This window comes from Haliotis asinina, chromosome 15 (assembly GCF_037392515.1).
Source record: "Haliotis asinina isolate JCU_RB_2024 chromosome 15, JCU_Hal_asi_v2, whole genome shotgun sequence".
Lineage (NCBI taxonomy): Eukaryota > Metazoa > Mollusca > Gastropoda > Lepetellida > Haliotidae > Haliotis > Haliotis asinina.
The window spans coordinates 46662610-46674887 of NC_090294.1; the positions used below are offsets into that span (position 1 = coordinate 46662610).

General features: G+C 41.1%; 1 protein-coding gene across 1 annotated transcript; it reads right to left on the reverse strand.

Annotated features, from left to right (window-relative positions):
* Positions 1–426: 426 nt before the first annotated feature.
* Positions 427–11698, reverse strand: LOC137266089 (b(0,+)-type amino acid transporter 1-like). Its single transcript, XM_067801591.1, has 13 exons — positions 11683–11698; positions 9046–9219; positions 8318–8419; positions 7779–8018; positions 7145–7270; positions 6211–6310; positions 4488–4532; positions 3688–3811; positions 3139–3242; positions 2585–2681; positions 2248–2397; positions 923–1091; positions 427–504 (listed from the first exon to the last, which is right to left on the reverse strand). Exons 1-13 carry the CDS (start codon positions 11696–11698, stop codon positions 437–439), a joined length of 1515 nt encoding a protein of 504 aa, XP_067657692.1. The 3' UTR covers positions 427–436.
* Positions 11699–12278: the final 580 nt, after the last annotated feature.

Consider the following 12278-nt stretch of genomic DNA (forward strand, 5'->3'; position numbering starts at 1 on the left):
TGTCATTATGTCTGTTTGAAATTGCGCTTGAATACACATTTTCAATTATGTCTCAGCGTTGTGTTGTTTGTCTGCTATTTCAAGTTTTCTTGCCTGTGTACCTTCTTTTGAACGGGAGTTTATGACAATTTTGAAATAGTTGATGTCATTGGTTTTGGGTTTTTTTAAAGAACAGAGATGTTCTTTGATGTTCGATGAGATGAGGTAACTGTAAACAGATCGTCAATAGTAGCAATAGCAAAATATATTAACTTTGAGTATATTTCGTTAAAAAACACAAACGTTCGACGATACGAGGTACAACACAAGACATGTCATCCCACTGTTTGGTAATGAAGAGTAAAGTTCTGGTATGAAAGAAGACCATTGCTTGAATGTTTCCTTTTCGTCCCAAATGTCTTCATAATCTGGTTATTTGTTCAAATGGTCAGTTTGTTCAGGATGTGTCCACGTATGTACTTGGCGCGACCTCCAGCAGCAGCTGCAGATACATCTCTACCTTTTCTGTAAACAAAAATTGGGGATTTCGGTGCATAAGGTAATGAACAAGCATGTCACAAAGTAAGCATCATCATTGCCACAAAAATTGCTGCACAGGTTGCTTTTCTGTTTCATTATGCATATAAATCGGATTACCGGAGATAAAAATGATCTGATACCGTTTCATATCAGTTTCATAGTCAGATACATGCATAAACATTCAGAATGGCAAGCCATTGACCGACGGACTGTATAGTTTTCCATCCTGTGGCGCAGTATTCCAGGAGTCCCTGCCTTTTATGTGTCAGTGTGGGATTATAGAATCAAAATAGCATGCCAGCTGCTGAAAAGTCGATGAAAGTAAAAACCTGCTCAAGGCCAACCGAATCAAGCAATTCCAAGGATGCCATATCGCGTCAGAGATATACTATTCTATACCTACCGAACCACTTCGGTTTCAAGTTGAAGTGGATGAGGGGGAAATAGATAATGAGACCTCCGACAACAAATGCAACAGCATACAGCAGCTCGACCCGAGGATTATCTACAATGGGTGCCACAACCAGGAAGAGACACGACAGCATGAAAATGACGGGGATGAGGATAGGAACCTGAAAGAAGACGGAATGAGTTGGATATACCCCGTATGTTTATGTTATACCGTGACATGTTAACCGAGCATCTGAAGTTTGGAGGTGAATGTCAAGATGTTAGGATGTTTATCACATAAGGGGTGCAACTCTGTACAGCCTCGGTCATCCGTGTTCCTAATGTTCTCTTCCCACTGAGGTTACTTCTCACATCTTCCTACGTACCTCTTTTATAGTGCGGTCATACTGGGTTCTCGTTAAATCCCCTAGCAGCAAAATATCGCAACACGATATACCTCCCTTCTATCTCATCAGAGCACGTGTTACGTCGACTGATGTCCAACTTGACTATATAATGCAAGCAAATATGGGACCAGAAATATCCCTCTTCTGCCGAAGACTTGTGTTGATATGACACACAAGTTATTCAGTGACTAGCGTGTCCGTTATCAACGAGGGCAATGGAGACGACACTGATCTCCCATTACAGTTCTGTCTGGAAGAAAGGCGCTGGGGAAGAGGCTGGTTTTCCCGAAGCTTATGGAAATTACACTGATTGCACAACTAAATCTGATTGCAACCAACCAGTAATCCTGAATACTCGCACCATGAAAGAGACCTATTAGAACAGAGGTTCGTAGGAAGATATGGTAAGTAACCTCTGTGGGAAGAGAATGTGTTCCTAGGTGAACAACTAATGTTCACAAACCGTTAAACGTTCTTCTGTTGCGTAAAAAGCAATACACGTTGACTGTGAGCTCGTAGTTGCTATTACAGCACCACCGACACGCTTGTCTGGCATTATTAGATTGACATGGGGATAGACAATATTTGAATATTTCACCTATCAAATCGGGAATCGACACGTTGCTACAAGTTAAACGTATTTGTTATCTCAGTGGTGTAGACTGAATGCATGGATGTGTAACCGGCTGTTAAGTAGCATCGAAGTTTTTCGGACGTTTTTTTTTTCAGTCAGTGCTTCAAGGCTCTTGTAACTAGTACACAGTCTTTTCGAAACCTTCTGTAACGCGATTCGTAGAGTAACATATTGGACAGCATTTATAGTTGTGTTCCTACAGTCATCGGGCTCGGCTTTGAAAACAAACGAATATCATGCAAATAATCTAAGGTTTAGCTACCGGAACAACTGAGGCAGGATAGTGGGGTTTAATACCTTTATTCGTTTCGGGTCGTCCTTCACTTTGAACCTCAGTACTATACAGCTTAGAGCACATGCACCGTAAAAGACCCAGTTTGTGAAGCTGAGGAAAGTGATGAGGGAAGTGATGGTTCCTTGCAGCACCATGAAGATAGCGATCAGCACCTGCAGCCAACCAATAACACATGGGACAGATACGATGAATATGAATTAGTTTAAACTTAACTTCGCTTCATTTCAGTCACAAACTGTATATACAAGTACTTTGATAGAAACTAAACAGAAGTGTGATTCTCATAAATACATGTAACATTAACGAAAAACTGAGAAAACAGCACTCAGGATTACTCACATGACATATAATTGGGGGCATCGGCGTGTACCTCTTCACATTGACAAACGACAGGAACTCCCACCAGTTCCCATCACGGGCTGCAGCATACTGTATTCTGAGAGGCGAGAACAGTAAAGATAGACAACCGTTTGACTTCATGGACGGTGAATAGCTTATCCCATCAACTTAATTTGTATGCGCTATGGTAAACTCCATGCCTTTGAATATTATACAGCAGTAAACTGTTGTGCTAGTCACCCTGTCCAAAAAACGAAGTTCCCCCTATTTACAATCTATTTGAAAATATTCTCTAAAGCGCATATTGAATCTGGGTGTCTGTGGGTTGAGTTTGTATATTTGTATGTTTGTATATGACGATTTCAAAAGATTAGGCTTTTTCATATTGCACAAAAAGGTTATCTTCCCTGGCCATGTACAATTCGTATTATACAACATTATATAACATTCTTACACCAAAGTGTTGACAGATGCCTCGTATTTTGTCACCACACATCCTCTTGTGGTGCATTGATATGTTGCTGACTTAACACGACACGAAGTGTACAACTCACCTCGAGGCTGTTCCAATTCCGCCGTTGGCGCTACCGAATACTGACATCATGACAGCGATCGGGATAATCCATGAGGCTGAACCCAGCACCCTGTCTCCCCAGGTCTGGTGGGAAACAGTTGGGATTAACATTTGCCAGTTTGATGCTCGCGACCTAAGAGATGTAGATCTTTGTCCAGTACCGCTTAGGTATAGGTGTAGGGTGCTGACTAAGATTACGTGAGTATGTTACACAGGTTTCAGCATTGCTGCTGGTGCTATGTCAAACAATCCCAACCTCCCCCCAAACAATCAAAAAGGACAAGCATTACAATATTTTAACGTTGTCAAGAACTGGCATTCGAATCCAAATCTTAGGTCCCTGGCGCACAGAAGCCACTGGTGAACGAGAAGACTACTTGTCACTTGTACGCATGGTGCCCTTGCTCATAAAACACATGGACATTCACTCCTTGGTTTAGGCATTAGCCAACATCAAACAAGTCAGTAATTCAACACCAGATTGTGATCAATATTAGTATTGATATAATCTATCTATCAGTAGCAGTACCTGTGCCACGGCCGATGATTGATACAGCTCCTGACGGGTCATAACAGCAAGGTAGGAGATGTTGGTAAGGATGTAGACAACACCGACTATTGCTACACCGACGATACTCGACAGGGGGCCGTTTCTGGATGTTAAGGACGCCGATCATTCAAAGGAAAGGACAATTTCAGTGTTCTTCAACAGATAAACTGCAGAGTCTCTCTTGCAGGTATTATGTATATTTAGCTATGTTGAAGTTTATTTTGAAGTTTTCATAGTTTTAGATATTTCCAGACAACCGAAATCCATGTCCATATTTATGACAACGTGTCTTTTGAGACCATCACGTTTTGTGCTTTGATCTGAGTCAAGACTAAAACGGGAAGTTCTATAAGGATTGAGTCATATTACACATTTTGTGTAAAAACTTAATGTAAGTTTGTTTTGTTTTGAGTACATTATGTTCTAAGTCCAAAAATATATTCACGAAATGTCAATACCTTAATCGCAGAAAGAGATACTCAAAATGATCGAAGCTTAAGGCATATTTTCAACCACTAAATCAACATTAGCGATTATTAATGAGTACACGGCCTAACGAAACTGCCCCATATTTGTATGTATACGCACTTACCTAATGGAATAATGGAAACACCCATCTCAGTATTCTTGCGGACCTTTGAGCAATAATCATTTTAAGAAAGTAGCATCATGCTGAACCTTATCAAAAGAAGTTATTTTTTGGCACTTTTTTGCATATTTATCCAATCGTGAACATAAACTTACTGGATCAGTCCAATAACAACTGTAAACATGACTACCTTTGTGGGTTCTTCACCTCCTCTATCAAGAAGTTCACATTGTTCCTTGAAAGATAAAGATTGCATATGATTTCTTCCATATCAAAATATGTGCACATGCTGACTAAACACATATGTATTCTTAATTGTTGTTTAAATGTTCATGTCTGGACGATATCTCATAAAATCTTGCGTACATGTCAAAAGCGTATGCACTGGTATCTTGTAACTGGCTGTTCAAAAAGTATTTTGTTTTCCTTATGGTTTTTTTGTTTTTGTTATTTGTGTTTTAAAGTCAGTATGTATCTTCAAATGACAGTATGGATCATACTACTTTCATTCATACGCCTTATTACTCCTCAACATGAAATTGTCTGACAAGCATTTGCATGAATTACAAAATCAATAATTTATGGAAGACAAATTCATATATGTAATATGATAATCCATGGATTCATATATGTGACCTTTCCCTTCCCAAATACAAAGAGAGTCAAAATTCCTTACAAAAGACTCATCCACGTGAACGCTGAGAGAAATGTATTTGTCCAGCTGCATCTTTTGAGTGGACAACATGATATTAACCTACAAAATATGGTCTGATGGCTAATCAGTCAAAACCGACTGTCAGTATGCTGCACTATCTGGAGACTGAAGCAAAGAAGCATGAAAGGCCCGCTGGTGATGCCATGCATATAGTAGATGGTAATGGCCTACTCCAGTCTTTCACGGGCATCTCCAATCCATTTGAGAAGCTAGCTGAGAGATGCTTCCACGCTCAGCATGAGTGGACTTTGTGAACAGCTGTGGCATTTGGGGTTCAGGGTCCCCGTTGACTTGAAATGTTTCATGTTCAAATCCACTAACGAAAATGCAATTGATGTAACTGAGAATGCATGATTTGGGAATCAACTGTACAGGATTACATATACATGGGTAGGATGACAGGATTGCTTGGCTACCATATCAGATCATCTATACTGAAACATCACTAACAGTAAATGTAAGAAACTGTTAGCCATAACCATATCCTATGTCATTGTTTCTAAACAGTCTCAATATCCCCGTAATCGTGAATCTTGCATGAGTTAAGAAGCAGTTAACATATAAATGGATCATTTGTCTATATTCAGACGAATAAACGTAAACACAGCTCAATTTTAAGCCGTAGATCTGAAATGCTCTTCTATGGAGAAGTTTCTAATACACTTGCAATTTGCAGACTACTCCTTAAATACCGTGTGGCAGTCAGACATCGTAAGACATAGATGAGACAAAGGGGGATAATATGGTGGGTTATTATCATAGATAAATGCATCTGGAATTACTTTTACACGAACTGTAGCAGTGACAGTGATAGTGAGTGAATGAGTGAGTGAGAGTGATTTTACAATGCTTTAGCAATATTACAGCATTATTACAGCATTATCACGAGGACAACAGAAATGGGCTTTACACAATGTACCCATGTGAGGCATCAAATCCTGGTCTCCGGCATGACAAGCAAAAGCTTTAACCACCGGGCTACCCCCGACGGCCCTACAGAGATATTATCGAAGTTAGGTTTTATATATGACCGACACTTTTACATTTTATTTCGTGATATTGTGAACATAATGAAAGGCTGGAGTCATGTTGACTTGGATATTGTTGGTGTTTCAACCCACGCGGGTTTCAGTTAGGTGAAAGACCAGCACACCGCCCAACACATACCCAGCCCAGTTTCCGAACTACCATCACTTACCAACCATTATATGCAAACATGACGGAGTAGTACGCCAGAGTGATATCTGAAACCACTGTCACTGTTCCGTCAAACCCTGTGGGTAACTCAGATAACGTGCCTGAAAGAGGAAGACTGTATCAAGTTCTTCATCCCTTGTGTCACCAGCATTTATTTACGTTGCAATTTTTGTTTATAAATTTCTTTCTAGCGTTTTTGTAGTCACTGTCGTTACTTTGATTATTTTAAACTTTTTAAACTTCATTTTAATACCAAAATCAATCAAAGTATCGAGTTGATAATCTGAAAATTCGAAAAAAAAATACAAAAATAGTTGACAATTTGAGGCTGTATTCTTAACAGTTCAGTGTCATCTTAACACTTTCAGTTGCATTTAGAAATATGTCTATGTATATAAGGGCTCAGATAAATCAATAATGGGTGTGGCTTTGAATGACGTTTCGCTGAGATGCATTCAGGTTGGTCAGGTTGTAATTAAATGCCTGTAGTTTGTATCACTTAGGTCTCCTCATACATCAAGTTGATACCCTGGGATGTATCTGGGCTGAGACCTGCATCACATAATGGTTTCTTCCTACACCCTGTGATGTGTCTGGATTACTGTTCGGTGCAAGAAGACCCACTGTCCCGTGAAGGTCCCGGGGTAGAATAGGCCTTCAGCAACCCATGCTTGCCATATAAAGCGACTGTGCTTGACGTAAGAGGCGACTAACGGGATCGGGTAGTCAGGCTCGCTGAATTGGTTGACACATGTCATCGGTTTCCAATTGCGCAGATCGATGCTCATGTTGTTGATCACTGGATTGTCTGGTCCAGACTCGATTATTCACAGATCGCCGCCATATAGCTGGAATATTGCTGTGTGCGGCGTAAAACTAAACTCACTCACTCACTGGCTCAGGCATCCACTGACAATATCTGCCCTCTTTCTCACCTTGTCCAATTTTGACTAGTCCTCCAATGATGATCACAATGAGAGCTCCCAGTTTGGCTGCAGTGAAGAAGACCTGTATCCGTGCTGACAACTTCACGCTGTAGGAAGTGGTGACCCCCAGAAGGACTGGAAAAAGAAAGGTTATGTCCTGGTGCAAGCTGGAATTTGAACTCGCTCACTCGCTTTACACGCTCATAGTACATACATGCATATTTTATATCTTTAGATTACAGGTTCACAATACATACATGCATATTTACATCTTTACCGTGACGGGTGTTTTATTGTTCAGTTCCCTTCTAGAATGATGTTCAAAAGATAAATCAACTCTTTTAATTTGGTCACAAGATCCAGCTGTCTCGGGGTGTATTTCACCAAACAAGCAATTGCCCGTGAGGCATTTTTGGACAATGTCATTATGTTTCTGAGCAGTAAACGAACACCCAGGTTTTCAAGGTGGTGACCAGCTTCGACTATCTATTGTGCATAGGTGCATTATTTGGGTTGACTCGCAATGAGCTTCTCACGAAGTTGAGTCTTGGAGTGTTTTGGGGTGTGATTTGTAGAAGCAGAAACAGATTTACTGCCTTCATAATAACTGTTAGTACGGACACTACCACATAAACTGACCTACCAAGTACGCAAATCGCTATGAGTTTCTTTGGAAGAGCAGGGGATCCACACAGCTCAAGCAAAGTTGAAAGATACTCGGCGAACGTCAGACATTGCACAGCTCTTGACGCTGGATTCCTGGCGATTTCGATGGCCCATACAAACATAAAGGCAGGAATTGGGCCGAATGTTTTCATCAACACTGCATACTCCCCTCCTGATGTCCGTGTAACGGACGTTAACTCAGTGAAGGTAAGTGAACCTGAAAGATCACAGGATGGGAAAAGGACAAGATTAGATTTTCTGTGACGTAACTGCTTAATAGGCGTCTAGTGGATAACACGCCTTACTGTCGAGCGGAAGGTTGGTGTTTGATCCCAGTCACGTCTTCCCCAAAAGTGTTTAAATATTTTGTAACCTTGAAACTTTGTTTTTGGTATTTGTCATGAATCAGTCAGTGATAAAATTCACAAGGCACCGAGTTTACACAGTTCCATCACAGATTTTGATATACACGCCTGTACTTGTGTAGTTATTTAGCAACCCGAATGTCACACTTACCGAGGATAGCGAGGACAGCTCCGGTAGACCACACCACCATACACATACCCACAGAGCCCGTGTTCCTCAAGACTCCTTGGGGAGTGATGAAGATACCTGAACCTATGAAATAATTAACCTTGTACATTTAGAATAAACTAATACTTTAATCATTGATAGGTTCACATCGCCACCCACCTCCCCGACAAAAGTGCACGCTCACCAGCGCGCATGCACGCACACACACGCACATGCACGCACGCACGCACGCACACACGAGTACCACCACCACCAGGTTCTACTGACCACCCTGTGTTCTACCCACTTACCTTTAACGATCACGATACAATTGACGGGTAAGTCAATATATATAGTGCCTTCTGTTATGTATATATATGTTGTGCCTGGTCTGTCCTAACAGCAACAACTCTCACGACCACATTGTGGCTCACTTCATCGGATCCGATCCCATCCCTACCCCTCCACTCCAATCCCTTGGCTTCCTTTCCTACTCCCTATCATGTCATCTGTTTCCTATTCTATGCCATCTTTTCTATTTTCTATCGCAACCCCTCCTGCCATTCCTTGATAATCATTTCCAAATCCCATCCGATATCGTCTGGACCTGTCCGATCCCCTCTTTCCCGTCTACTGATAATGGCAATCCCTTCCTATCAAATGACCATCAAGAAGTACTGATAATTCTTCCCTTGAAGTCAGCTCCAGAATTTCTGTTCCAGCCAGCTTACCGATGATGGATCCGACCACAAAGGCTATCCCACTAAACAGACCAATCTCCTTCTTCAGGGTTATCTTCGACGTGTCAGTCTGAACGTGAGGGTCAATCTCCTCTGGGGAGTCGTCAGGTGTCCGTTGTCGCAGTTCCATGTCTGACAGGGACACCTGGTCTGGATTCGTTGAATCTGTAAGCAGGCCAATATGTGGCAGTGTTTAAAGACAACAAGCAAGCAGACGAACACCAATCTCCTTCATATTGTGTTAATGTAAATTCGTGTACATTCGCTTTTATGCATACACATAGTGAAAAACACTCCAAGCGGACGCGACTTGAATGACATCAAGCAAGCAGACGAACACGCTGTTCCTTCATATTGTGTTACTCAGCCTTCTTCTTAGTCTTCAGGCGTCCACTGACCTGTGAAGGTCACGGGGTAGAAGATGCCTTCAGCAACACAAATTTGCCATAAAAGGCGACTGTGCTTGTCGTAATTGTCGTAAAAGGTCACTAACGGGATCGGGTGGTCAGGCTCGCTAACTTGGTTGACTCATCTCATCGGTTCCCAGTTGCGTCGATCGATGCTCAGGCTTTTCATTACTGGACTGTTTCGTCCAGACTTGATTATTTACAGACCGCCGCAATATAGCTGGACTATTGCTGCATGCGGCCTAAAACTAAGTCATCTCCCGGCGGTTGCCAATGCTGGGTTGCGATATGAACTATTTATTAAGACATTTGAGACATGACTCAGAATGTAGAATTTGTCGATGTAAAAGGTAATACCAGCAATGGTTTCAATATATTCAATGGCTCATAACTGCCAGCAGACTGCACAAAACACAGCTTTTCTAAAGCCATTGAATATCTAGTCTCAATTATCCGACAACAAAGACACTACTGGATGTAAACAGGATAATACAAAGCGTTAAAACCGAATGAAACATCAGTGATGACACCTGGTGTTCACAACATTGTTCTGAATAGATATCTTTTGCTTTGTGGTTAGGTAGCCTTCAAGACACATTTACGAATGTGAAATACTTTTTCCTCTCCACCATCAAAGGCAAGCCAGCAGGCGTGTCGTAATTTATGTTGAGAACATGTATTCATGATCAGGCTCTGAGACTTCGCGGACTGTACGTGTAACTGTGTGCAACTGCTTGTAGATTTATTCATGCAATGAAAAAAACGTGATTGTTGCTAAATGTACTTTAACAGAAAACGTGTACTCAGACCGTGGTAACACATAACATCATGAATGCAGTATAACACAACAAACATAAAACATTGTTTGTTTGACCTGGACTCGACTCCTTACATGACATGTAAAACGAATTCAGCCCAGGCAAACCTTGACTGTTCTACTTTAAGCGTGAGTGAGTGAATTAATATTTAACGTCATATTGGCAATATCTCAGCCATATCGTGACGAAAACAGTTTACACAATAACAAGTAAAACAGCTGAAAGCGTAAAACCTGTCGACGATGGACAGTAAAAGTACTAGAGAATCACAGATATGAACATAAACACAGCGCGCAAATCTGAAGTTTTACTTTAAGGAGATTTGCTCATCATCTCTGTTCATCGTTTCGCGACAGCTATGATATTGGCGTTACAGCAGTCAAAGCAAGCATGGCATGCAAAGAATTAGGTGGATGGTTTGTGGTGCAGTACTGGACGTCTTATTCAGCTGACAATCTTATTGGCGCTACAAAAATCAAACGAACCGACTTTAAGAACTGGCTACCTATCGTCATGGTATGCAAAATATCAGGTCGAAGGTTATGGTTGACTAGTACACGTCTTATTCGGTGTTACAATGTCAGTAGAACGCCCATGTCATCACGTGCCCACCAAGGGTACTCGTGTGTCTGTGGAAGGTCACTATGAAAGAAGCTTGTTATGTTGACAGATGTCACAATAAGTGCAAGGGTCCTTGTAAATGAGAAATATATAGAGAAGCGGGATTTACACTATCCGTTCTGCTATCAGCAATCTGATAGGCAGTCCTTATCAGGAGGACAATATTGTTACAGTGTTTTTTTAAAAAGAACCATTAATGTTTTGACATTGAAATACTTTTTTCCCGTTTGATGGAAAATGAACACCGTCAATGAGGACATACTTCACACCTTGATGTTTTTCACCACGACGGATACGAAATGGAGGATCTTCATCATTCAGTAGATATTCATCTTTATATCTTCAGTGGCCAGTACGACATCGTAAGGAGATATTTTGACAAAAAGGAAAGTTACTGGATTGTCTGGTCCAGACCGGATTATTTACAGAATGTCAACATATTCCTGGAATATTACTGAGTGCGGCGTAAAACAACAACAAACACTTCTCTTAGAGGCCTTTGACACTCAGGTGGTCTTTACTCCAATATGCCAAACCGTTATCGTAATTTGATGGCCATCAAACACAGTTTTACATGTTTAGTTGCAATTGTCATAGAGGATGTTGTGTTTTACATTGCTATAACGTTTGTACACGTTTGTGTAGCTGTCTGTAAGAGGTTGCAGAAATAAGTTGATAGTTGCCGAAGGGCAGATTTGTAGACACATGGTTTCATGGAGGTTCGTCGTTTCAAATTACGATAACGGTTTCATATGTTATTGCATGTGTATAGTCATACTCACCCTTTTCCGTATCCATAGTAACACCTACACACCTATATAAATCCGTCTGAACGGTCTTGCCGTATCTGAGTGTGACCTGTGTTGTCACCTGTGTTGTGACATGAGACTGAGACGCTTTCTCGGAGTTCGTCTATGCCCATGTTTGCCTGGTGAAATGAGGCCAAACCATGTTTACAATGTAGGTATTCATGATTCTAAAGCTGGATCTTCTCGCTTCACGCATCTCGAATAAGATGACGTAACTAGTAGATAAAACACCCACTGGATTAAATACATAGCTAGATCTAAGGTTGTGAATGTGGGTGTAGTTGAGGTATTACTGTAGATATGACATAAATCTTATCGATCAAGGCTAACAGCAGTTTCTTTTGTTGTGAAGATGTTTATATTCGCAGTCAACAATACCATCAGAATTGCCGTTATGTCAGATGCTGTATGTGCCATTCGTGTTGCCTTACCTTCTTTCGAACGACGAGGATTCCTGAAGTGGAACTCTGTATATAATGAGTTTAAGGATGTATCTGGTCTGTATAGCAAGTTAGCTTGCTTACCGAGGAGACGACTCCGGGTTCTCAGAGAAGAGGTATTACATTTGA